The sequence below is a fragment of the Cetorhinus maximus genome, chromosome 9 (assembly GCF_964194155.1).
Source record: "Cetorhinus maximus chromosome 9, sCetMax3.hap1.1, whole genome shotgun sequence".
Taxonomy (NCBI): Eukaryota; Metazoa; Chordata; class Chondrichthyes; order Lamniformes; family Cetorhinidae; genus Cetorhinus; species Cetorhinus maximus.
In genome coordinates this window covers 97269121-97292163 of record NC_135887.1, presented here as the reverse complement: position 1 = coordinate 97292163, position 23043 = coordinate 97269121, and the positions used below count along the sequence as shown (strand labels likewise).

Genomic DNA, 23043 nt, shown 5'->3' with positions numbered 1-23043 from the left:
AGTTCTCCTTTATCCACAGCACCTGTTAATTCTATAAAGAACTCCAACAAATTGCTTAAACATGATTTCCCTTCCACAAAGCCATGTTGACCCTGCTTGATTACCTTGAATTTATCTGAGTGCCCTGTTGTAACATCTTTTAGTTTCTTCTTCCCTATGACAGATGTTAAGCAAACTGGCCTATAGCTTCCTGTTTTCTGTCTCCCTTCCTTTTTAGAGAAAAGGAATTGCACTAACTATCTTCCAATCTAATGTCACCTTCCTGAATCTAGTTTATTTTCGAAAATTAAAACCAACACATCGACTATCTCACTAGTCACTTCTTTTAAGAGGATGAAATCCATCAAGATCCGGGGACTTGGCAGCCCACAGTTCCACTAATTTACTAAGTACCATTTCCCTGGTGATTGTAATTTTTCGGAGTTCCTCCCTCCCTTCCAATTCCTGATTTATAACTATTTCTGGGATGTTACTTGCATCCTCAATAGTGAAGACTGATGCAACATATCGATTCATCTGCCAACTCCTTATTTTCCATTATTAATTCCCCATACTTACTTTCTCCAGGACTAACGCTCACTTTGTTAACTCTTTCCTTTTTAAATTATCTATAGAAACTCTTACTATCTGTCTTTATATTTCTAGCTAGCTTTCTCTCGTACTCTAACTTTTCCCTCCTTTTTAATCTTATAGTCATTCTTTGCTTTTTTTTATATTCTTTCCAATCTTCTGACCTGCCACCCATCTTTGCACAATTATATGCTTTTTCTTTAAGTTTGATATTATATTCAACGTTTTTAGTTAACCACGGATGGTGGATCCTCCCTTGGAATTTTTCTTTTTCTTCTTAAAGATGGAAAAATGCTACAAAATGCTGCAGCACGTCCTCTAGCATCAGCATTGAGTAACATTTTAAACGTAGACTATCAGAGTCCTAACCGACTCTACATCATAAACCTGTCTTTTCTCTTCACAGTTGCCAACGGACCTGCTATGCTTTTCCAGCATTTGGATTCCAAATGCAGACTTTTCATTTTTTTTTTACTGTAATCACCCAAAAGCCAGTTTTGTAAACCAAAACACTTAAAAGCACCTTTGCTGTTGGGGAATGCTGGATTAAACTCTGTGGGCCTCCGATAGGGGAAAGGGCATTGAGCCAGTGCCGTTTAGAACATCTTTTTAAGAAATGGTTGGCGAATGAAGCCTTGCGTAAGATAGATGACTAGTAATTGTACCAGTGTTCTGAACTGAGGGCGTTATTGAACCGAAGACTCTGTTGCCATTGGATGGCATGGGGGCGGAGGCAAACTGGGTTTCCAATCACATTCTTTATGCTTACTGGTAAAGACGTCACGAATGTAATATATTTACCGCACATCCTCTGGCTGCGCACAGAGAGTTCCGTTTTTGAGAGCTGTTAGTTGGGGCTTTTAAACAGGAAGAACATTACTATTACTGTTTTGCAGCAATTAACTTAAGGAAATCATTGACAAATTAATCTTCTCAAGATCTGTAGATTTCTCTTATCTGCTGACGTTTACATTTAATTATATATATTAAAATTGTATTTTTTGACATAGTTCGAAAGAAATAATTTTAAATTATTGATTTTTTTCTCCCGCAGAGATACTAGCTTTTAGGTGTGGTTGTTTTAATAGACTTTGATTTTCTTTCTCTCCCTCCCTTTGTCTTCCAGCTTTGAGAACCTTTGTTGCTGGAGTAATAGTGAGGGAGATTTATTCCAACCGTTAGGTGGGGTTTTTCCGCGTTAAGTGATAATTGCAATTTTATTCTTTCCGTCAATATAAATGAAAACCAAATTCTCCAGCGCAGTGGACACTCTTGGGATGGGGCTGCTAATCGCACAGAATGGGATCCGCGTTCAGCATGAAGAAACCACAGAATACAAAGCGGGAAGACAAGACGCACCCGATTCGCAAACCAAGCATAAAGCTTATCTTTGGTGCAAAGAGTTTCTTCGAGGTGCTTGGAAAACCTTGTCAGAGGACGAATTTCAAATTAGCATCATAAGGTTGGTGTGTGTGTGTGTGTACGCTTAAAATCTATTATTTTCTTCATTATTGCATTTTAGGCATTTTATGTTGTGTCTGATTGTTATTTTTTAAAAAAAACCGAGTAGCCTTGAATTTAATGACTCAATTCATGACGGGGCATGAAAAGGAGAAAAAAAATTAAACGACTTGATTAAAAATGGAGGCTATGCGACATCCTTCAGAAGGGGCGAACGATCCCAGATGAGCTGCAGTATAATCCAGACCAATAATTTTTGTTCAATATCCCAATTTGCATAGTTACGATTTTCAAACGGAGCTATCAGTAAAAAAAAAACCGGGAAAACTGAGTGGTTGGGAAGGCTTCCGATAGCTCCATGGTAACACGATCAACGTTTTACCTTGTTTAAATGGTGAAAGAAATGAGTAAATATCTTGGGGGGGGTGGGTGGAGAGAGATAACATTAATTTTTTTGAAAGTTAAGTGGTATAGTGGAGGGGAGGGTTTGAAATAATCTAGAATTAATTAAATGCAGATTTACCAAGAAAGGATATCTTTTGGGCAGAATTTGAACCAGCATTGCTCTTACCTCAGAATTGGTACGGCGCAGCAGGAGGCCATTTGGCCCATCGTGTCTGCACCGGTTTCCCATCGTGTCTGCACCGGTTTCCGAAAGAGCCGCTTACCTGCATCCGTTCTCCCGCCTTCTCCCTCTAACCCTGCAAATTCTTCCATTTCAGATAATCGGACAATTCCCCGTTGAATGCTTCAATTGCCCCCACCACACTGTCAAGCAAAGCATTCCAGACCCTAACCACTTGCTGCATAAAAAAAGTTTTACCTCATGTCACTATTACCTCCAGCTGACACCGAACTAGTGACTTTTATAAGTTCAACATCACCACCACCTTGCTTTTATACTCTATGCCCCTATTAATAAAACCCAGAATACTCTATGCCCTTATTAAAACCCAGGATAGCGTATGCCCCTATTAATAAAACCCAGGATACTCTCTGCCCCTATTAATAAAACCCAGGATACTCTATGTCCCTATTAATAAAACCCAGGATACTCTATGCCCCTATTAATAAAACTCAGGATAACTGCGCTGTCAACCTGTCCTGCCACCTTCAATGCCTTATGCACATATACACCCAGGTTCCTCTGTTCCTGCATCCCCTTAAAAATTATGCTCCCTATTTTGTACTGCCTCTCCCTGTTCTTATTACCAAAATGAACCATTTCACATTTATCTACATTGAACTTCACCTGTCTGCCCATTCCACCAACTTGTCTATGTCCTTTTGAAGTTCTACGCTATCCTCCTCACAGTTCACAATGCTTCCGAGTTTTGTATCATCCCGCAACTTTGAAATTGTGCCCAAGATCTAGGTCATTACTATATATCAGGGAAAGCAAGGATCCCATCGCTGACCCATGGGGAACTCCACTACAAACCTTCCTCCAGCCTGAAAAACATCCATTAACCACGACACACTTTCCTGCCACTCAGCCAATTTCATATCCATACTGTCCCTTTTATTTCATGAGCTATAACTTTGCTCATAAGTCTATTGTGTGGCACTGTATGAAATGCCTTTTGGAAGTCCATGTACACTACATCAACAGCATTGCCCTCATCAACTCTCTCTATTGTCCCTTCAAAAAACTCCTAACAAGTTAGTTACACAAGATTTTCCCTTAAGAAATCCATGTTGGCTTTCCTTAGTTAACCCACATTTGTCCATGTGACTGTTAACTTTGCCCTGAAATATTGATTCTAGAAGTTTCCCCACCACTGAATTTAAACTTTGCCCTGAAATATTGATTCTAGAAGTTTCCCCACCACTGAATTTAAACTTGCTTGGCTTATCCTTGCACGATTTTTGAACAAGGGTGTAACGTTTTCAATTCTCCAGTCCTCTGGCACCACCCCAGACTCTAAGAAAGACTGAAAAATTATGGCCAGTGCCTCAGCAATTTCCACACTCACTTCTCGCAGTATCCTTGGGTGCATCTCATCTGGCTCCGACGCCTTATCAAAAGTGCAAATAACCTATCCAATACCTCTTTTTCAATTTTAAACCCCTCAAGTGTCTGAATTACCCTCTCTTTACCATGGCCTGGGTAGCATCTTCTTCCTCGGTAAAGACAGATGCAAAGTATTCACATAATACCTCAGCTAAGCTCTCTGTCTCCATGTGTAAATTCTATTTTTGGTCACTCATTAGCCCTACTCCTCTTACCACTCTTCTACTATTTATCTGCCTATAAAAGACTTTGAGATTCCCATTTATGTTAGCTGCCAGTCTCTTTTCATACTACCTCTTTGCTTCTCTTATTTGCTCATTCACCTTCCCTCTGAACCTTCTATATTAAGCCTGGTTCTCAGTTGTAGTTTCTACTTGACATCTGTCATAAGCACACCTTTTCTTCTTTATGTTAATTTCCATCTCTCTTGTCAGCCGGGGGGCTCTGGATTTGTTTGCCCTACCTTTCCCTTTTGAGAGAATCTACGTTTATTGTGCTCAAATCCGCTCTTCTTTGTAGGTAGCCCATTGATCAGCGCCTGCATTTCCTGCCAACATTTGACTCCAGTTTATTTGGCCCAGATCCTTTCTCATCCCATTGAAGTTGGTTTTCCTCCAGTTAATTTTTCTTACTCCGCACTGTTCTATGTCCTTTTCCATAGTTGGCCTGAACCTTATGATACAATGATCACTGTCCTCTAAATGCTCTCCGACTGACGGCCCACCTTATTTCCAGGAACCAGGTCTATTAGTGCCTCCTTTCTTGTTGCATTGGAAACATAGTGCTGAAGAAAATTTTCCTGAACACACTCTAGGAACCCTTGATGGTCTCTGCCTATTACACTAACACCAAATCCCAGTCTATATTTGGATAATTAAAGTCCCCCATTATAAGTACTCTATATTTTTTGCACCTCTGTAATTTCCTTGCAAATTTGTTCCTCTACATCCTTCTCACTAGTTGGTGGCCTGTAGACTACACCGAGCAATATAATTGCACCTTTTTTGTTGCTTATCTCTAGCCAAATAAATTCTGTCCTTGATTCCTCTTGGTCATCCTTTTTCTCCAGCACTGCAATGCCCTCCTTAATTAATATCTCCACCCCTCCTCCTTTTTGTCCTTTCCTATCTTTCTTGAACACCTTGTATTCAGGAATATTTAACATCCAGTCCTGCCCTTTGTTGAGCCAGGTCACTGTTATAGCCACACCATAATGGGCAGGATTTTCACGTCGGCATTGGGGTCCAGCACACCAACGCGTAAAATGACACGCAGTGATGTTGGGTGTGCGTCCCGATGTCACCGCGCGTCATTCAGATCTTTCGTTCGGTGGGTGCGCGCCAGCCGAACTGTCAAAGGCCTGTTAAGGCCATTAAGAATCCAATTACAGTAATTTTCAACACTGCCCGTCTAACCTTAAGGTTGGTGGGCAGGTGAAGAGCTCAAGAGGCCTTCGCATTTTTCAGGAAACGCCATCCACGAGCGGGATGAAGTTTCCTAAAGGTTTTATTAAATAAATAAATAAATAGTTTTTTCCACAATTCATAAACATGTCCCAGTTCATGTGACACTGTCACATGAGGGGAGATGTCTAAATATTTTTTATCTTTCTTTATTTGAAACCTTCAATTTGAACTTAATCTTCCTGAGGCAGCTCTGTGCCTCGTATATTTCTGCTCGAAAGAGCCCAGGCCCCGACTTGCTCTCCCTCCCCCCGGCCCGTACAGGTAGTGCAGAGCGCTATTGACCGTGCATCACGCTGGGTGGGCCTTAATTGGCCCGCCCACATAAAATGGCGGCGCGCAGCCGATCACAGGCCTGCGTCTGCTGCTGTCCAGCCCATCCAACAAGCAGAAAATTCTGCCCACTGTTTCCACACCCGTCTGTAACTTACCAATCTTATTCACCACACTCCGTGCATTCATATACATGCAGTGTAACCCTGATTTCAACTCTACTATCTTCCCTTTTTCTCTGACCCTGCCTATGAACTTACTATTCTCTACTCTGGTGCTATCTATCTTTTCCAATATTCTGTGCACCTTGGTATTCCTCTATTATATTATCTCCTGGTTCCCACAACCCTGCCAAGTTAATTTAAAACCTCCCTTACAGCACTAGCAAAATGCCCCACAAGAAACTTAGTTCCGGCTCTGTTCAGGTGCAACCCATCCGGCAAGAATGCTGAATGTTCAGTATGCGTTCCATTCGAAGCCAATTTCCATTAGATTTGCAGATACTTATTTGATGGGCACTTAAAGCTTATCTGTTTAAGTCAATTCTAAATACAAATGATGTGGAGTTAATTAGTCTCATTCTAATTTGGAATGAAAAGTTCCACACAGGTTTGGGCTAGATAGTATTACCAAGTAATGATTTGGGGTGTAAGTAGAATAAATATATTGTATAAATCTCATTTGATTGTCTTTGCAGCAAGTAAAAACTTAACAGATATATCAGCCCGGTTACAGGAGCAGGAGTGGATCATTCAGCTCCTTGGGCTTTTTCTACTTTTCAACCAGATCATGCAAATTGGCTCCATTTTCCAACCTTTGTTCCATATCCCATAAACACCCTTACCAAAAAAAAACTAACTGTCTCAGTCTTGAAAGCTCCAATTTGTTCTAGCATTCACATCAATTTTGGGGAAGAAGTTCCAAATTTCTACTCCCTTTGAGTGAAAAGGAACTTCCTGATTTTGCTGTTGCGTTGGCCTAGCTCTAATGTTAAGCTTGATTCCACCTTCAGAGGAAATGGTTTCTCCACATCTATCCTATGAAATCCTTTTAACATTATAAACATCTCAATCACATATCAGCCCTCAATCTGCTATACTCAAGGGAATACATCCCAAGTTTATGCAATCTATTTTCGTAACTAATTTTCTGCCATTGACATAAAAAACACTACTTAGGTAAGTGGAAATGCTTAACGTTCCGCTCTAGAAAATTACCTGGCATGGTTATGGAGCGTTTAACATGCATGCTATGGAGAATATATTGTAGCAATATGCACTGGGGATATTCGCAGGGTTGAATTACTCAGTATGGATGGCTCAAAGCTTGGTATGCTGACTATAGTCTGTTGTATATGTTGTAAAACATCAGTTGTGTTAATGCACACTTCATATTGCCAGGTTGACATGCATCAAGTTGTGACTTCACCAGAGTTGTTTTTTCAGTAGCAGAGCATTCACTTTTAACATGCTCAAGCTTGAAACAGGAGTTCTTTTAGAGAAGGTCAGAAACCATGTTTGAACATTGTAACAGTTCAGGTTTTCTCCCAGTGCTTTTTTATTACAATCGCAATAGAGAGAGAGAGTTTCCATAAGAATGCCAAGTCTCTTTTGAATTGAGACCTGCAATCTTATGCATGTTGTGTGCCAGAGAACCACCAATTATTTCTGAATTCTGGTAAAACATTATGTGGACACCAGTTATATTCTCTTACGTAATAAAGCAAAATACTCCAAATGCTTTAAATCTGAAATAAAAACAGAAAGTGCTAGAAAAACTCAGCAGGTCTGGCAGCATCTGTGGACAGAGAAACAATTAATATTTTGAGTCCAATATGAGTCTTATTTGGTGACAAAAGGAGATAAATACCATAATAATATAAATATTATCGGTCCGCTATATCCATCTTTACAAGCAAGGTTTTACACAAGTAGTAAGAAACTAAAATAGTACAATATTAGACTTAAATACTATATAAACTGTTCAAAAAGAAGAGAGTCCCAAAGCTGCTTAGTGTTTTTTTTTTGAGTCTCCAGCTTGTTACCTGGGATATAACTCCAGTGATTCCCTCTTAGCTTTTCCAAATGGTATAAGCAGTGGGAAAATGCAGATCACACGGCTGCTCCCTAATGATATGTCCATTGTTTTGATGCTGAAGCAGATGCACTGGACTGTCCAAATTAATTATCCTCAATGGCAAGGGTGATTGGGATATTAATTTCTACACTGAAGTAAATAAGGTATGAAGAGCAGTCTCCTGCCACACGTGGTCCATTTGTTTTAACAGCTGTCAACATGTCAAATTTCATCTTATCTAGTTTTTGCATATCTGTCACTTCCCTTGGAATAAAATTTTCCTGATAGACAAAGTTTATTATCTTTAGTTATAGAACTATGTCCCTAGTATTTCAATTTGCATCTGTTAGCATTTCAAACAAGGGTTGTGCGGCCAATAGGCTAAATTTAATTCAATTTAGTTGTTAAGCAGTGCTGAGGTGCCAAAAAAGAATATTCATTCCTGGTTCCAAAGGAATTGGCTCAAATAATTGCTGTTCCTCTTATGGACATTTTAAAGAGTTCCTTTCGCTCAGGCCAAATTCTAGTGACTTCAGAAGTAGCAAATGTCACCCTCCTGTTCAAAAAGTGGTAAGGGATCAAGCATCAAATTGTTAGCTTTATTCCACTGTTGGAAAAGTATCACGAGGGATAATAAGGGAGCACCTTGAGGAGCATGGGCTGATCATGGTCATAGGAGTAGGAGGTCCTGGCTAACTCATTGCATTTCTTTGAGGAGATGGTGGACTTAGTAGATAGGGAAGAGGCAGTTGATGTTATCTACCCTGATTTCAAAAGGTATTTGACACTATACTAAAAAATAGGTTTGAACCCATGAGACAGATGGAAGTGTATTAAAATGGATTGCTGGACCACGACAATGGTCCCAGGCTACGTTTTTTAAAGCAGTAGATGGAATGCATTGCAAGGGGTATAAATCCTAAGAGGCCATTTTACGAATAAATTTGGCCCTGGTGAGACTGAATTTGGAGTCATGCATGCAATTTTTCTATTTCAAGTTATTTGAGGGTTTACGTAGTTGATTCCATAATTTAAGGGAATAACATATGAGGAAAGATGAACCATCCTCAAAGAGAAGACTGAGAGGAAATATGAAAGATTTGTTTTAAAAAAAAAAAGAATGGTTTGGACCAATTTGATTGAAGTAAGAATTTAAGAACAAGGTTTTTTTACACTTATTTACAAATTCAGGACAGTTTAAAAAAAAAAGGAAATACAGGATTAATCATTTTATTAAAAGAATGGTAACTGGTGGTGGAACAACAAAGAGGAGACAATGGCGTAGTGGTATTATCACTGGACTAGTAACCCAGAGTAATGCTCTGGGGACCCCGGTTTGAATCCTGCCACAGTAGATGGTGGAAGTTGAATTCAATAAAAATGTAGAGTTACAAGTTCAATGTCCACAAGTACAAGGCCATGGAACCATTGTTGATTGCTATAAAAACCCATCTGGTACACTAATGTCTTTTAGGGACGGAATCTGCTGTCCTTACCTGTTCTGGCCTACAGACCCACAGCAATGCGGTTGACTCTTAAATGCACTCTGAAATGGCCTAGCAAGCCACTCAGTTGTATCAAACCGCTACAAAGCCTCAAAAAAGGAATGAAACTGGATGGACCACCCAGTGTCGACCTAGGCATCGGAAATGACAACGGCAAACTCGGCCCTGTTGACCCTGCAAAGTCCTCCTCACTAACATCAGGGAGCTAATCTCAAAATTGGGAGAGCTGTCTCACAGGCTGGTCAAGCAACAGCCTGACATAGTCATCCTCATGGAATTATATCTTACAGATAATGTCCCAGACACCACCATCACCATTCTTGCAAAGGTTGTGGCGCAGTGGTTTACAGGCAGGAGGGAGTTGCCCTGGGAGTCCTCAACATTGAGTCCGGACCCCATGAAGTCTCATGGCATCAGGTCAAACATGGGCAAGGACAACACCTGCTGATTACCACGTACTGCCCTCCCTCAACTGATGAATCACTGCTGCTCCATGTTGAACACCACTTGGAGGAAGCACTGAGGGTGGCAAGGGCGCAGAATGTACTCTGGATGGGGGACTTCAATGTCCAACACCAAGAGTGGCTCGGTAGCACCACTGCTGACGGAGCTGGTTGAGTCCTAAAGGACATAGCTGCTATACTGGGTCTGCAGCAGGTGGTGAGGGAACCAATAAGAGGGAAAAACATACTTGACCTCACCCTCACCAACCTGCCTGCCGCAGAAGCATCTGTTCATGACACTATCGGTAGGAGTGACCACTGTGCAGTCCTTGTGGATACGAAGTCCCACCTTCACATTGAGGATACCCTTCATCGGGTTGTATGGCACTACCACCGTGCTAAATGGGATAGATTTCCAACAGATCTAGCAAGTCAAGACTGGGCATCCATGAGGCACTATGGGCCATCAGCAGCAGCAGCAGAATTGTACTCAAAACACAATCTGTAACCTCATGGTCCGGCATAACCCCCACTCTACCATTAACATCAAGCCAGGGGATCAACCCTGGTTCAATGAAGAGCACAGGAGGGCATGCCAGGAGCAGCACCAGGCATACCCAAAAATGAGGTGTCAACCTGGTGAAGCTATAACACAGGACTACTTGCATCCCAAACATCATAAGCAGCAAGTGACAGACAAAGCTAAGCGATCCCACAACCAATGGATTAGATCTAAACTCTTCAGTCCTGCCACATCCAGTCGCGAATGCTGGTGGACAATTAAGCAATTCACTGGAGGTGGAGGCTCCACAAATATCCCCATCCTCAATGATGGAGGAGCCCAGCTACAATCTTCAGCCAGAAGTGTCGAGTGGATCATCCATCTCGGCCTCCTCTGGAGGTCCCAGCATTACAGATGCCAGTATTCAGCCAGTTTGATTCACATCATGTGATATCAAGAAATGGCTGAAGACACTGGATAGTGCAAAGGCTATGGGACCTGACAATATTCTGGCGATATTACTGAAGACTTGTGCTCCAGAACTTGCTGCGCCCCTAGCCAAGCTGTTCCAGTACAGCTACAACAATGGCATCTAAAATTGTCCAGGTATGTCCTGCACACACAAAGCAGGACAAATCTAACCCAGCCAATTATCGCCACATCAGTCTACTCTATCATCAGTAAAGTAATGGAAGGGGTCATCAACAATGCTATGAAGAGGCATTTGCTCAGCAATAACCTGCTCACTGATGTCCATTTTGGGTTTCGCCAGGGCCACTCAGCTCCTGACCTCATTACAGCCTTGGTTCAAACATGGACAAAAGTGCTGAACTCCTGATGTGAGAGTGACAGCCCTTGACATCAAGGCTGCATTTGATTGAGTGTGGCATCAAGGAGCCCTAGCAAAACTGGTGTCAATTGGAATCAGGGAGAAACTCTCCACAGGCTGGAGTCATACCTAGCAAAAAGGAAGATGGTTGTGGTTGTTGGAGGTCAATCATCTCAGCTCCAGGTCATCACTGCAGGAGTTCCTCAGGATAGCGTACTAGGCCCAACTATCTTCAGCTGCTTCATCAATGACCTTCCTTCGATTATAAGGTCAGAAATGGGGATGTTCGCTGATGATTGTACAATGTTCAGCGCCATTCATGACTCCTCAGATACTAAAACAGTCCATGTCCAAATGCAGCAAGACCTAGACAATATACAGGGTTCGGATGACAAGTGGCAAGTAACATTCGCGCCACAAGTGCCAGGCAATGACCATCTCCAACAAGAGAGAATCTCACCATCACCCCTTGATGTTCAATGGCATTACCGTCACTGCAGCCCCCACTATCAATATCCTGGGGGCTATCATTGACCAGAAACTGAACTGGACTAGTTGTATGAATACTGTGGCTACAAGAGCAGGTCAGAGGCTAGGAATCCTGTGACGAGTAACTCACCACCTGACTCCCCAAAGCCTGTCCACCATCTACAAGGCACAAGTCAGGAGTGTGATGGAATACTCCCCACTTGCCAGGATGAGTGCAGCTCCCACAACACTCAAGAACCTTGACACTGTCCAGGACAAATCAGCCCGCTTGATTGGCACCACATCCACAAACATTCACTCCGTTCCACACCGACGCAGAGTAGCAGCAGTGTGTACCATCTACAAGATGCACTGCAGGAATTCACCAAGGCCCCTTAGACAGCACCTTACAAACCCATGATCACTACAATCGAGAAGGACAAGGGCAGCAGACAGATGGGAACACCCCACTTGGAAGTTCTCCTTCAAGTCACTCACCATCCTGACTTGGAAATATATCGCTGTTCCTTCACCGTCGCTGGGTCAAAATCCTGGAACTCCCTTCCTACCAGCACTGTGGGTGTACCTACACCACATGGACTGCAGCGGTTCAATAAGGCAGCTCACCATCACCTTCTCAAGGGCAACTAGGGATGGGCAATGAATGCTGGCCCTGCAGTGAAGCCCACATCCCGTGAATGAATAAAAAAAACAATGTTAGTAAATTTCGGGAAGGAACTAAGAAGGTTCTAGCCCTGGAGGCACTCCGTGCTGATTTACCTGCATACCAGTAGGTAAACAACACCTTCAGGAGGGGGGTGGAGGCCAGAAAAATTGATAAGAAAAGAAAGTTTTTAAAAATGAACCAGAGCAATCATAGTAAAGAAAAAAGTAAGTTTAATTATATTGGTTCGATATAAATTTATAATTTTGTGATTATTCGTGTGGGTTAAGCTGATTTTTGGTCAAATTGCACTGAAAAAAACCAGAGCAACTGTGGAGAAACTCTACCCCAAGATACTTAGACCACGTACAGGAATGGCTAGTGTTGCTGTACCTACGAGAATATCTGAGGCAAGATCTGAATTTGTAACAACTAAATAATGTTTCTTGGCCTTGCATATGATTTTGTAACTAACTTGGCTGGAAATCTTGAACCATTCCATTTTTGACTGTGTTTGTATTATTTTTAATGTTATCTTTGTTATTATTATTTTGCAGGGGTGGTCTTAGTAATCTACTTTTTCAATGCTCATTGCCTGATACTAAAAGCTGTGTAAAGGATGAACCACGGTGTGTTCTCCTTCGATTGTATGGTGCAATTCTTCAGGTGAGATTGTGTTTCCGGAGGTGGGATGTTCATTTATGATGTATGTCTGTCTGTGAGAGCTAAAGATGTTTCCATTAAGTATTAGAAATTAGTGAGAAATTGTAATGGAGTAAATGATTTGTTTGAATAATCAATTTTCATTTTGAGCACCATTTTTATAAACTAAGATTGTTTATTAATGTGTCTCCATGTGAAGTAAAGCCATTCTGCATCAACAATAAAGCTTTAAAATGTTGCGGTGTTAAAATTGCACTAATCTTGCCTTGTTCTGAGCAAGAGTAAATGACTTTTACCCAATAAATTGATACAAATGTTTCTCGTTGTTGAAATTCCTTGTAAAACAACATACTGAGCTCCAGTTCTTGTTTAATCTACAATATAAGCAGAAACAGAAAACAACAGATGTAATACATTGAGATGCTCAAAATAGCTTTATAATTAAAGATTTAAATGTTCTAGTTTGTAGATAAGTGCATAGAAAAGTAATGCAGATTAGTCATTTTGTGTGATATGGAATATATTAATACCTAGTAACTGGTGAAAGTGTAGAATAGAGTAAATGGCAATCTAGGTTAATATAAAGCTTAATGAAACATTTAATAGTTAACTGGAATTGAGAAATATAGTAGCTAATAAGAAATTTGCTTCTTTTCAGAAAATGTGCAACTGAAAATGACCACTTTCCCAGCAGATTACTGAAACATTAATCATGAAAATGCATATAAAGGAAAATCAATTTTTTAACATTTTTATTTTGAGTACTGTAAACTGCTAGACATGTCACTGATTGGCTTTGCAAACTTCAGGTCATTATGATAGAACTGTTTGGTTTAGTTCATGTTCTTTAGAACAGACTCGTAAACAAATGCTTAAGAATTTAGAAGAAACACCTGTTACAAATGGTCAAAAGGTAGGATTCTACATTTATACGTCACACTGTGTTAAACTTTATGCTGAGTGTTCTAAAAATTTATGATAGTCATGCGCTTATTATTGGATATGTGAAGATTGAAAACATCAAGGACAATGCAATCCTCTAAGTTCCTTCCACCTGATGACCTTCGTATATGACTATGGTAGTTAATCATTACAAGGAGTGCAAATTGCCTTTAACTTGCAGTCTCATACAGTAAGCAACTAATGAGAAAAGATGAATTTTGAGGTGATTTTGAATCTTCTCCTTGTAGGGTAAAATGATCTGCAGACCACCAAGCATGCAATCCTTAAAACCCTAACAATAATGTGCACAGATCCTATTTATCCCTATATATTACTGATGGAAACAATGATAACAGAATGATTGTATTATTTATACACACAAATATAATACATTGAGGTTAATTGTTAACTGTTAATTACAACTGTTTGTAGCTTTTGTAATTGACCAAATTAAAGCACTGATTGCTGAGTGATAAAACAAATTATTTTCAAGTAGAGATTGGATGAACTTTGCACTAATCATTATAAAAATTATCTTCTTGCAATATACAATCATCTTTTTCCTCAAATTTTCTCTCATCCCTCTTTTCCTGAACTTAAAAAGAATTATATAGAATATGCAATACATAAGCAGGCCATTCAGCCTAACTAATCCATGCTGGCGTTTATGCTCCGCATGAGCTTCCTCTCATCTTTTCTCATTTAACTCTATTAGAATGGCCCGCTATTTCCTTCTCCCTCATATGCATATCTACCCTCCCCTTAAATGTATTTAACTATTCACCTCCAACACTTCATGTGGTAGGGTATTCCATGTTCGCATCAATCTCCAGGTAAAGAAGTTTCTTCTGAATGCTCTATTTGATGTCTTGGCAACTTATGGTGATGGCCTCTAGGTTTGCTCTTCCCCTTCAGCCTTCTGTTTTCAAGATAGGATGTCTGTTCATCCTTCCTTGATACCTATATCCATGCATTTCTGGTATCGTCCTTGTAAATCTTTTTTGCATCCTCTTCAGTGCCTTTATATACTTTCCACATTATGGTAACTAGAACTGTACACAGTACTCCAACAAGTGTAGTCTAACCAAAGTTCGATAAAGGTTTAGCATAAATTTTCTACTTTTTCAATTCTGTCCCTCTAGAAATAACCCCAGTGCTTGGTTTGCTTTTTTTTTGGACTTATTGACCCTAATCAGAATTTACAGTGATTTGTATAGTTGTACTCCCTTTGCTTCTCTACCCCATTTAGATTCTTATTTTACTAGTAATATGTGATTTCCTTATTTTTCTTACCAGAATGTTGATAGTCATTTGATAGGTATATTATTGATGTCCGCTTCTAATTTATTGCTGCCCTCTTCAGTATTGACCATCCCTTCCATTTAGTGTTGTCCATTTAGTGTTAATCCAAAGTCTGAATTGTGAGTATAAGTAGTGAACATGAGGTCCCAACATTGATCCTTGTATGATCCACTTTGTCTTTTGCCACTGTGACCCTTACCCTCTTCTTTGCTTCCTGTCTTGCAGCCAACTAGCTATACTTCCAATTTGTTGACTCATGCTGAGATGCAAGCATAAATTCAGTGACACTCCACTCGAGCCTCACTTGACAGAAATGCAGGTTGAAAATCTGGTGTAGAGTCCACTGTGCCCAAGTCATGTCACTCCTGATTGATGATTTGATGTGATACAGAGGTGGTCTTGCTGAGTATGGCTGAGACCTATGTTGGTAAATTTTCACCTTTTAATGTCCTGGGGTGGAGTGTCCATGTTGGAGTACATAAATGAGAATTTGGATTCCTGTAGTGTACGTTCAGCATGCACATGTGTTCCAAGGTGAAAATATAAACTTTGTCATATAAGACTGATCATCAAAGGAGCTCTCTGTTCACATTTATCATTTCTATTGCATCTAACTTTGGTGGACTGCAAAAATAACTATCTGTTACTTTCACAAGACTTTTCTCATATGAGTCACAGAAATAGAAGTTACATTTTACATGATCCTAAAATTATAGTTTCATAATTTGATTACCGCAGTCCACATTATGCCTAAATATCACAATTACTTTGGTAGTAACTCTGTTAGTAATTGAAGCAGGATTAGGTCATTCAGACTCCTGAACCTGTTCTGCTATTCAGTTTGATCGCGGCTGATCTGTACCTCAACTACATTCAGCAATCTTTGCTCCATATTCCTTGATACCTTTGCCTAGCAAAAATCTGTCAATCTCAGTCATGAAAATTTCAATTAACTCAGCATCTACAGCCACTTGGGGGGCAGAATTCCAAATTTCCCCTTGCAGCAAAGAGATCTTTATTTACGGCAAATTATTGAAAAATTAGCTGCTTTGCTTCATATTAGCAAATTAACATTACCTATGAAAGCATACATACCTATATAAATTCAACGATATGTACTTTTGCTGATGTGGATGATTTTCGGTAATGGCTTATGTTTTAGTGGCTATATGCATTGATGCGTTAAAAATTATGACTTACATAGTAGATGAATTTAATGATTTCAAAGAAATGGAGAAACAATGGATAAATACTTCAAAATATTGAATGGCAATGTACACATTATCAAAAAATTGTGTCATCCAGTCAGAAGATAAAATCATCAACCGCATCATCCATTTTGTAGCAGAAAAATATTGGAAACAGCTATTTCACATACAGTTGCAATATGACTCATCAAATGGAGTGTTTCAAATATAGGCAGGATCAGTTTTAAAAGTTAAACTTCACTTATTGAAGCGATTGGGCTAGTACACCCATCATGTAAGACAGTGTGGCTTACTTAAATTGTAGAGCACTAAATATTATAAAAGCAAAGTTACCAAAATCATGCAAAAGAGATAACACTGCGGACTGGGAGGAGGGGAAGGAAAGCTGCTAAGTTTCAACCTTTGAATAAAGCAGTGGGACTTGGAGTATGCCTAAGGGTATACAACTGCACCTGCACTTTTGATAAACAAATCTTGTCTTTAAAAACATTTGTGGCAACACAATACTTATTGCAGTAGAATGAAGGTAAGAATTCTATATTCAAATTGTAGAGCAGAAAAATATTTTTTGTGGGACATACTGAAATGTAGTAATCTTCACAAAACTTTCTTCAGTAATTTAGAAGTAAGAACATATAATCCTTATAGAACTGTGCAGAACAGTCTTATTAATCATAAGCACAGTTCTCTTTCAAACTTTTAACAATCTATTTACTGATGTAAGTGGAAAGTTTATTTCTGTAAACTGTTATCATTTTAATGTGATGATGTGGATTCAGAATAGAATGTTTTCAATTAATGCTTAATGACATTGGGAAATGTTTAAATCCACATTTTATCTACATGAGGTTCAAAACTATGATCCTCTCCAACCCCGTTATCTTTAGCGTGATCAAAATAATTAACGTGCTGATGATTTTCCCCACAGTTTATGAAGAATTTTGATTTTGATATTGATTATTAGTAAGCCAGTGTGCTTGTGTGTGTAAATTTACTGTGACTTTTGTTTATCTATTAGCAAAAACACAGTTTTGAATGTTTACATAGCAATGACAGTACAAACCTTCCCAGAATGACCTAACTTATGCCCCCTTGTTCTGGACTCCCCCACCAGAGGAAATAGTTCTGCTCTATCTGCATAGTGAATCTTTTAATTGCCTTAAATACTTCAATTAGATCCCTTAACCTGTTGTAATTAAATGAATACAGGCCTATCCTAAGCAACCTGTCTTCATAATTTTACCCTTTTAACCCCATTATCATTCCGGTGAATCTGTGGCATCCACCTCCCAAGACCAATATATTCTTCCTGAGGTGCAATGCCAGAACTGAATGCAGTTTATTATAAACTTGTGGAAGTTCGGTACTGCTTGGATTCAGGTTGGGGGTTAACTTACTAATATTTTGTTTTGAAGGCAATTAAAACTAAAGGCAGACCTTTAATTGATTCTCTGTGCCTAGTTTTTTCACTGCCGTCTACCAACTTTATTTTCATTTGTACATGATGAACAGCAGACTGCAATGCTTACAAGAATTGTGTACAGCAAAATGTCAAACAGAGGTAATTAACTAATTGGTTAGCACTTTTCAGTAAGATTTTGGATTTTTAAGTAAATGATCGTTTTTATTTAAGAGAGCTGAGTCCTGTATTTCTATCTTTCTATCTACCGTTGCCTAAGTGCGTAAAGCACAATAAATTGAACAAACTTTGTTTCCCTGCTAAAGTATTATACAGAATAAAGCAAAGTCTTTGCTGACAATTCTTATTTCTCCTGATAGTTTGAAAAAACTGAATATTAATGGGTGATTGTAGTTTATTGCCGCCAGTTCATACTGATTTTTCAAATGGGCTAGAGTTTTCATTCTCTGATTCTAACCAGTGCCTTATTTAGTTCACTAAGAATTAAGTAGACAGTGAAACCAAAAGGTAAAGTAACTTAGACATTCTTGTTGTAAATTACAATTTATAAGTGAAACAATTGTATCTTTAAAAATCTTACATGTTCCATCTAAAAGAATGCATGGGGTTTAATAATTAGCTTGGAAGAAATGCCTATGGCATTTACTTGCTTAATTGTTTGACTTCATTCTCTCTAGTTGAAGATTTGCATAGTTCACAAACATTGCCCACATTAGAAATCTGTGGTTCTTTTCTTGTATTTCAGTATGTTTTAACAGTTTAAATCTTTACTACCAATTATCTTTTAATACAGTTTTTGATAAAATTTTAAAATGTGAATTGGATAAAGTGCCAAATTTCTGATTGTCACTGTCAAAGTACCAGATCTGTATGACCATTGCCACTTATTTTTTCATTCTGTATCTTTGTAGAAATTGTGCTGTTAATTTCCTTCAAATACATTCCAAGTGATGTATATGAACCATGTTCAAGCATGTTTGTTGGAAAGCTTAATTTGTTCAGCATCTTCACACCCACAGAGAAAAGCTGCATAAGCACTGAACTTTTTATTGGGACCTAAAATTAATTTGTGAGACTGCTGCAGCTTATTTCTTCTGAACACAGAGCTCCTGTTTGCCATTTAGACTGGACCTTGCCAACAAAAACAGATATGCACTAGAGAAAACACTTCCTCTGTGGGGGAGGAGGCAGGGAGAGAACATCATATGACCAAGTGAAGTTGCCATAACCTGAAGCTTTATTATAAGTAGATTACATTGTTGTGCAAGACAGTATTAATAAGAAAGATGAAATGAACTAATGTACAACATACACCCAAAAATCTTAACAGATCTTTTTAGTTGTCAGGAATGTACTGATCCATTTTAAATTTACTCAAACTTGCTACAAAAACTTGACAGTTGTGCCCTAGCCAAAGTGTGAGGCAGTCCAGATAGCAACACAAATTGTTCCTGTGCAGTAGTCCAAAACAGTTAGCTGACAATTCATGTGATAGGGCTACTGAATGAACAGTTATGTTTTAGTCATATTTGTGGAAACTTTAAGAAGATTATCTTGGTTAACTGACAACTGTTTGAAATTCCATAGAACTTAAATACAAAATTGGTGACAATGATATACTGAAGCTGTGTCATTGGAGTGAATCAAATTTGGTAAATTTACAATCATTGAGTAGATGCAAAAGACAGTTTTGTAATGGTAAACTTCTCAAAACCAACATTCAGTTTTTCAATTTGTTAACAGACCCATTTTCAGTTTTGCTCATGTTTCTTGTAATCAAACGAAACATTGACAGTAAAATAAAAACAAGTCAGCATGCCCCAACTTTGTAAATGCTGCTCTAGATTCTATTTTATGTTGATACTTCTGATTGCATTCTCTACAGAATGATGCAGTAAGTATTTAACAATATATCTTTTTTCTTTTTTTAATCATTTTACAGAAATTCTGGATATTATCAGAACCTCATGTGTCAAAACTGACATAACATGTCACATGCATGCTTGCAGTTCCAACTGCACATTACTTTTGATTTGTATAATGCACAATTGAAAACAAGTTGAATGCAGTGTGATGCAGGCTTTATTTTTTAAAGATGTATACTTTCCCCATATTTCTTTTCAGTAAATATCTGATCTTAGTTGCTGTGTTTAGGGAGGTGTACATTGAAAACAAGATGGTTGTCCAGAGGAAAGGAAAATTTTAGGGTCTGTGACCAAACCTTTGCCTCCCACTTCTGGCCTCACCATCCATTATTGTGCACCCAATTTTGAGTGTTGAGGAAGCATATGAGTGAAGTGCCTACCAGTCCTTTTACTCATTAATGGTGTTGATTGGTATTAGAATGTAAAGAAAGATGACCTTTTTTATGTTTTGAAAAAAGTACCGAGGTGACAATTTTTTCCCAAATATAAATGGTAAATTATACATACTACACGCTTACAATGTTGGAGCGTGTACTGAGTAGAATGATGCATAATGTACTATAACCTATTTCAAATTGGGCTTGGAAGGTTCAAGTTATATAGAAACATTGGAAATTTATGGCACAGAAGGTGGCCATTCAGCCCATTGTATCTGTGCTAGCCAAAAAGAACGGTCCTTCGAATCCCACTTTCCAGCTCTTGGTCTATAGCCTTGTAGGTTACAGCCTTTGAATTGCATTTCAAAGTATTTTTTAAATGTGATGAGGGGTCTTCCTCTACCCACTCTTTCAGGCAATGAGTTTCAGACCCACAACAACCTCTGAGTGAAAACAATTTTCCTCAGTTCCCCTCTAATTCTTCTGCCAATTATTTTAAATTTATGCCAGCCTGGTTATGATCTCTCTGTCAAAGGAAATAGGTTCTTCCTACACACTCTATCTAGGTCCCTTAGAATTTTATACACTTATCTCTCTTCAGCATCTTCTGTGCCAAAAGAAACATGTACAGCCTTTACAGCCTTTTCTTATACCCAAATTCCTAATTCCTGCCAACATCCTCTTGAATCTCCTCTGTATCCTCTCTGTTGCAATAATCAGACCCTTGCTGTAATTTGATGACCAGAACTGTACTCAGTAGGCTAGCTGTGGTCTAGCTAGTGCTTTATACAATTTTAGCATAACTTTCCTGCCCTATATTATACGTCTTGACTAATAACAATGACAACAAGTATTTATGTAACACCTTTTAACATAATGAATCATCTCAAGGTGGTTCACAGGAGCATTGGAAAACAAAATATGATACCAAGCCACATAAGGCAATAGGTCAAATGACTAAAAGCTTGGTCAAGGAGGTAGGCTTTAAGGTGTGTCTCAAGGAGGAAAGTAAGGTCTAGGGAGGGTATTGCAGAGCTTAGGGTCAAGGCAGCTGAAGATGCAACTACCAGTGGCGGAGTGATTAAAATTTGGGGATGCCCAAGAGGCCAGAATTAGAGGAGCACAGATATCGGAAGGTTGTGAGCATGGAGGAGATTACAGAAATATGGAGCGGTGAGACCATGGAGAAATTTGAAAATAACACTCAGAATTTTAAAACCAAGTTGTTGCTTGACTGCTAGCCAGCGTTAGGTCAGTGAGCACAAGGGTGCTAGGTGAATGGGACTTAGTGTAAATTAGGGCAGCAGCATTTTGGATGACCTCAAGTTTATGGAGGATATAATGTGGGAGGCCAGGCAGAATTGCCTTGGAATAGTGAATTTTTGAAGTAATAAAGGCATGAATGAGGGTTTCAGTAGCAGATGAGCTGAGTTGGGGAAGTTATGGGGGTGGAAATAGGCAGTATTATTGAAGGCACGAATATGGAATTGGCAGCTCATCTCTGGGTCAAATATGGCACACAGGTTATGAACAGGCAAAGTCTAAGATTGTTGACAAGGAGAGGAATGGAGTCGGTAGCTAGGGAATGGAGTTTTAAGTGGGGACCACAAACAATGGCTTCAGTCTTCCCAACATTTAATTGGAGAAATTTCTGCTCATCTAGTACTGGATGGTGGAAAGATGAGGTAAAGAGAAAAGAAGTTTTAAAAAAAGCAAAAGTGGAAATCGAGTGAAAAGTATGCCTTGTGTATGCCTAACCGCCTTTACTTACCTGTCCAGCTATCTTCCGGGATCTTGTGGACTTGCACTCCAAGATCCCTCTGTCCTTTATACTTCTCAGTATGCTATGATTTATTGTTTATTCCCTTGCTTTGTTTGCCCTCACCAAATGCATTACCTCACTCTTGTTTGGATTGTGTTCCATTTGTCATTTTTCTGCCCACCTGGCCAGTTCATTGTTATCTTCCTGGAGCCTATAGCTTTATTCCTCACTATCAACCACACAACCAATTTTTGCATCATCTGCAAACTTCTTAACCATTCCCCCTCCCCCCCATCATTGAAGTATATATCAATGATTTAGACTTAATTCTCCTCCTTAACTACAATGTCTGTATAGTCTGTCTCTTTTTTTTCTGTTTGCAGATGTAAAGCATTCATTAAGAACCATGCTCACATCATCTGTCTCCGCATACAGGTTACCTTTTGGTCTCTAATAAGTCTTAGGCCTGAATTTTTGCTTCCAAGTCGGGATTGCAGAATGGGACAGTTCCTGGCTCCACAAATCCAATGCAAGAGAAAATGCCCCAGAACATTGGATTTTCGGTTTGGGGTAGGGGTTAGGTGAAAATGGGAGTTCTGGCAGGCAATCTCGGAAACAGTATGGAGGCTGCCGGATGGATGTGGAGGTGGGCTGGATGGAAAGCCTCCCTCGGTGCACTGGCACTTTGTGCAAGATTTTTTTTTAAAGCAATAAAACAAAAAACAGCCCTCAGCCCCTCACTCCCCAACACACTTCCAATGCCCCATCCATGCCACCTCATGTCCTCTACCCACCCTATGGCCCCTTATACCTTCCATGCCAACCTATGCCCCTCTACCCACCCCACATAGCTCTTTATAGTCCTATGCCAACTCATGCCAATTCCATGTTCCCCCACCAACCATCACTTATACCATTCTTTTCCCCTGCTCCCTCCATGCCAACTCACCTAGTATCCGCCGTAGGCAGACCTCACAACCCATGCTGAGATTAAATAACATAGAGTTCTAAGTGATTAATGCCGACTATTTCTTTTTAAAAATCACTCTCATTCATAAAAAAGCATTCACTACATTTACATTCCTTCAGCTACATATTCCCTTATAAAAACAAACATTTCATTTAAGTACTTAATCCCTTTTAAAAACAAACATTGGAATTCATAGTCCCACTTCA

At 39.3% G+C, this 23043-nt stretch overlaps 1 protein-coding gene across 3 annotated transcripts in view; it reads left to right on the top strand.

Moving 5' to 3' along the window:
* Positions 1-1389: 1389 nt before the first annotated feature.
* Positions 1390-23043, top strand: part of chka (choline kinase alpha) — a 79059-nt gene continuing 57405 nt past the window's right edge. The window contains exons 1-3 of one of the 3 annotated variants that reach the window (XM_078549155.1): positions 1662-2032; positions 12826-12954; positions 21825-21834. In XM_078549155.1, coding sequence (XP_078405281.1) covers positions 1809-2032; positions 12826-12954; positions 21825-21834 — 363 coding nt within the window. In that variant the 5' untranslated portion in view covers positions 1662-1808. Of the gene's footprint in view, positions 2033-12825; positions 12955-21824; positions 21835-23043 lie in introns of all 3 variants that reach the window. The other 2 variants (XM_078549151.1, XM_078549152.1) reach the window with 2 other exon arrangements.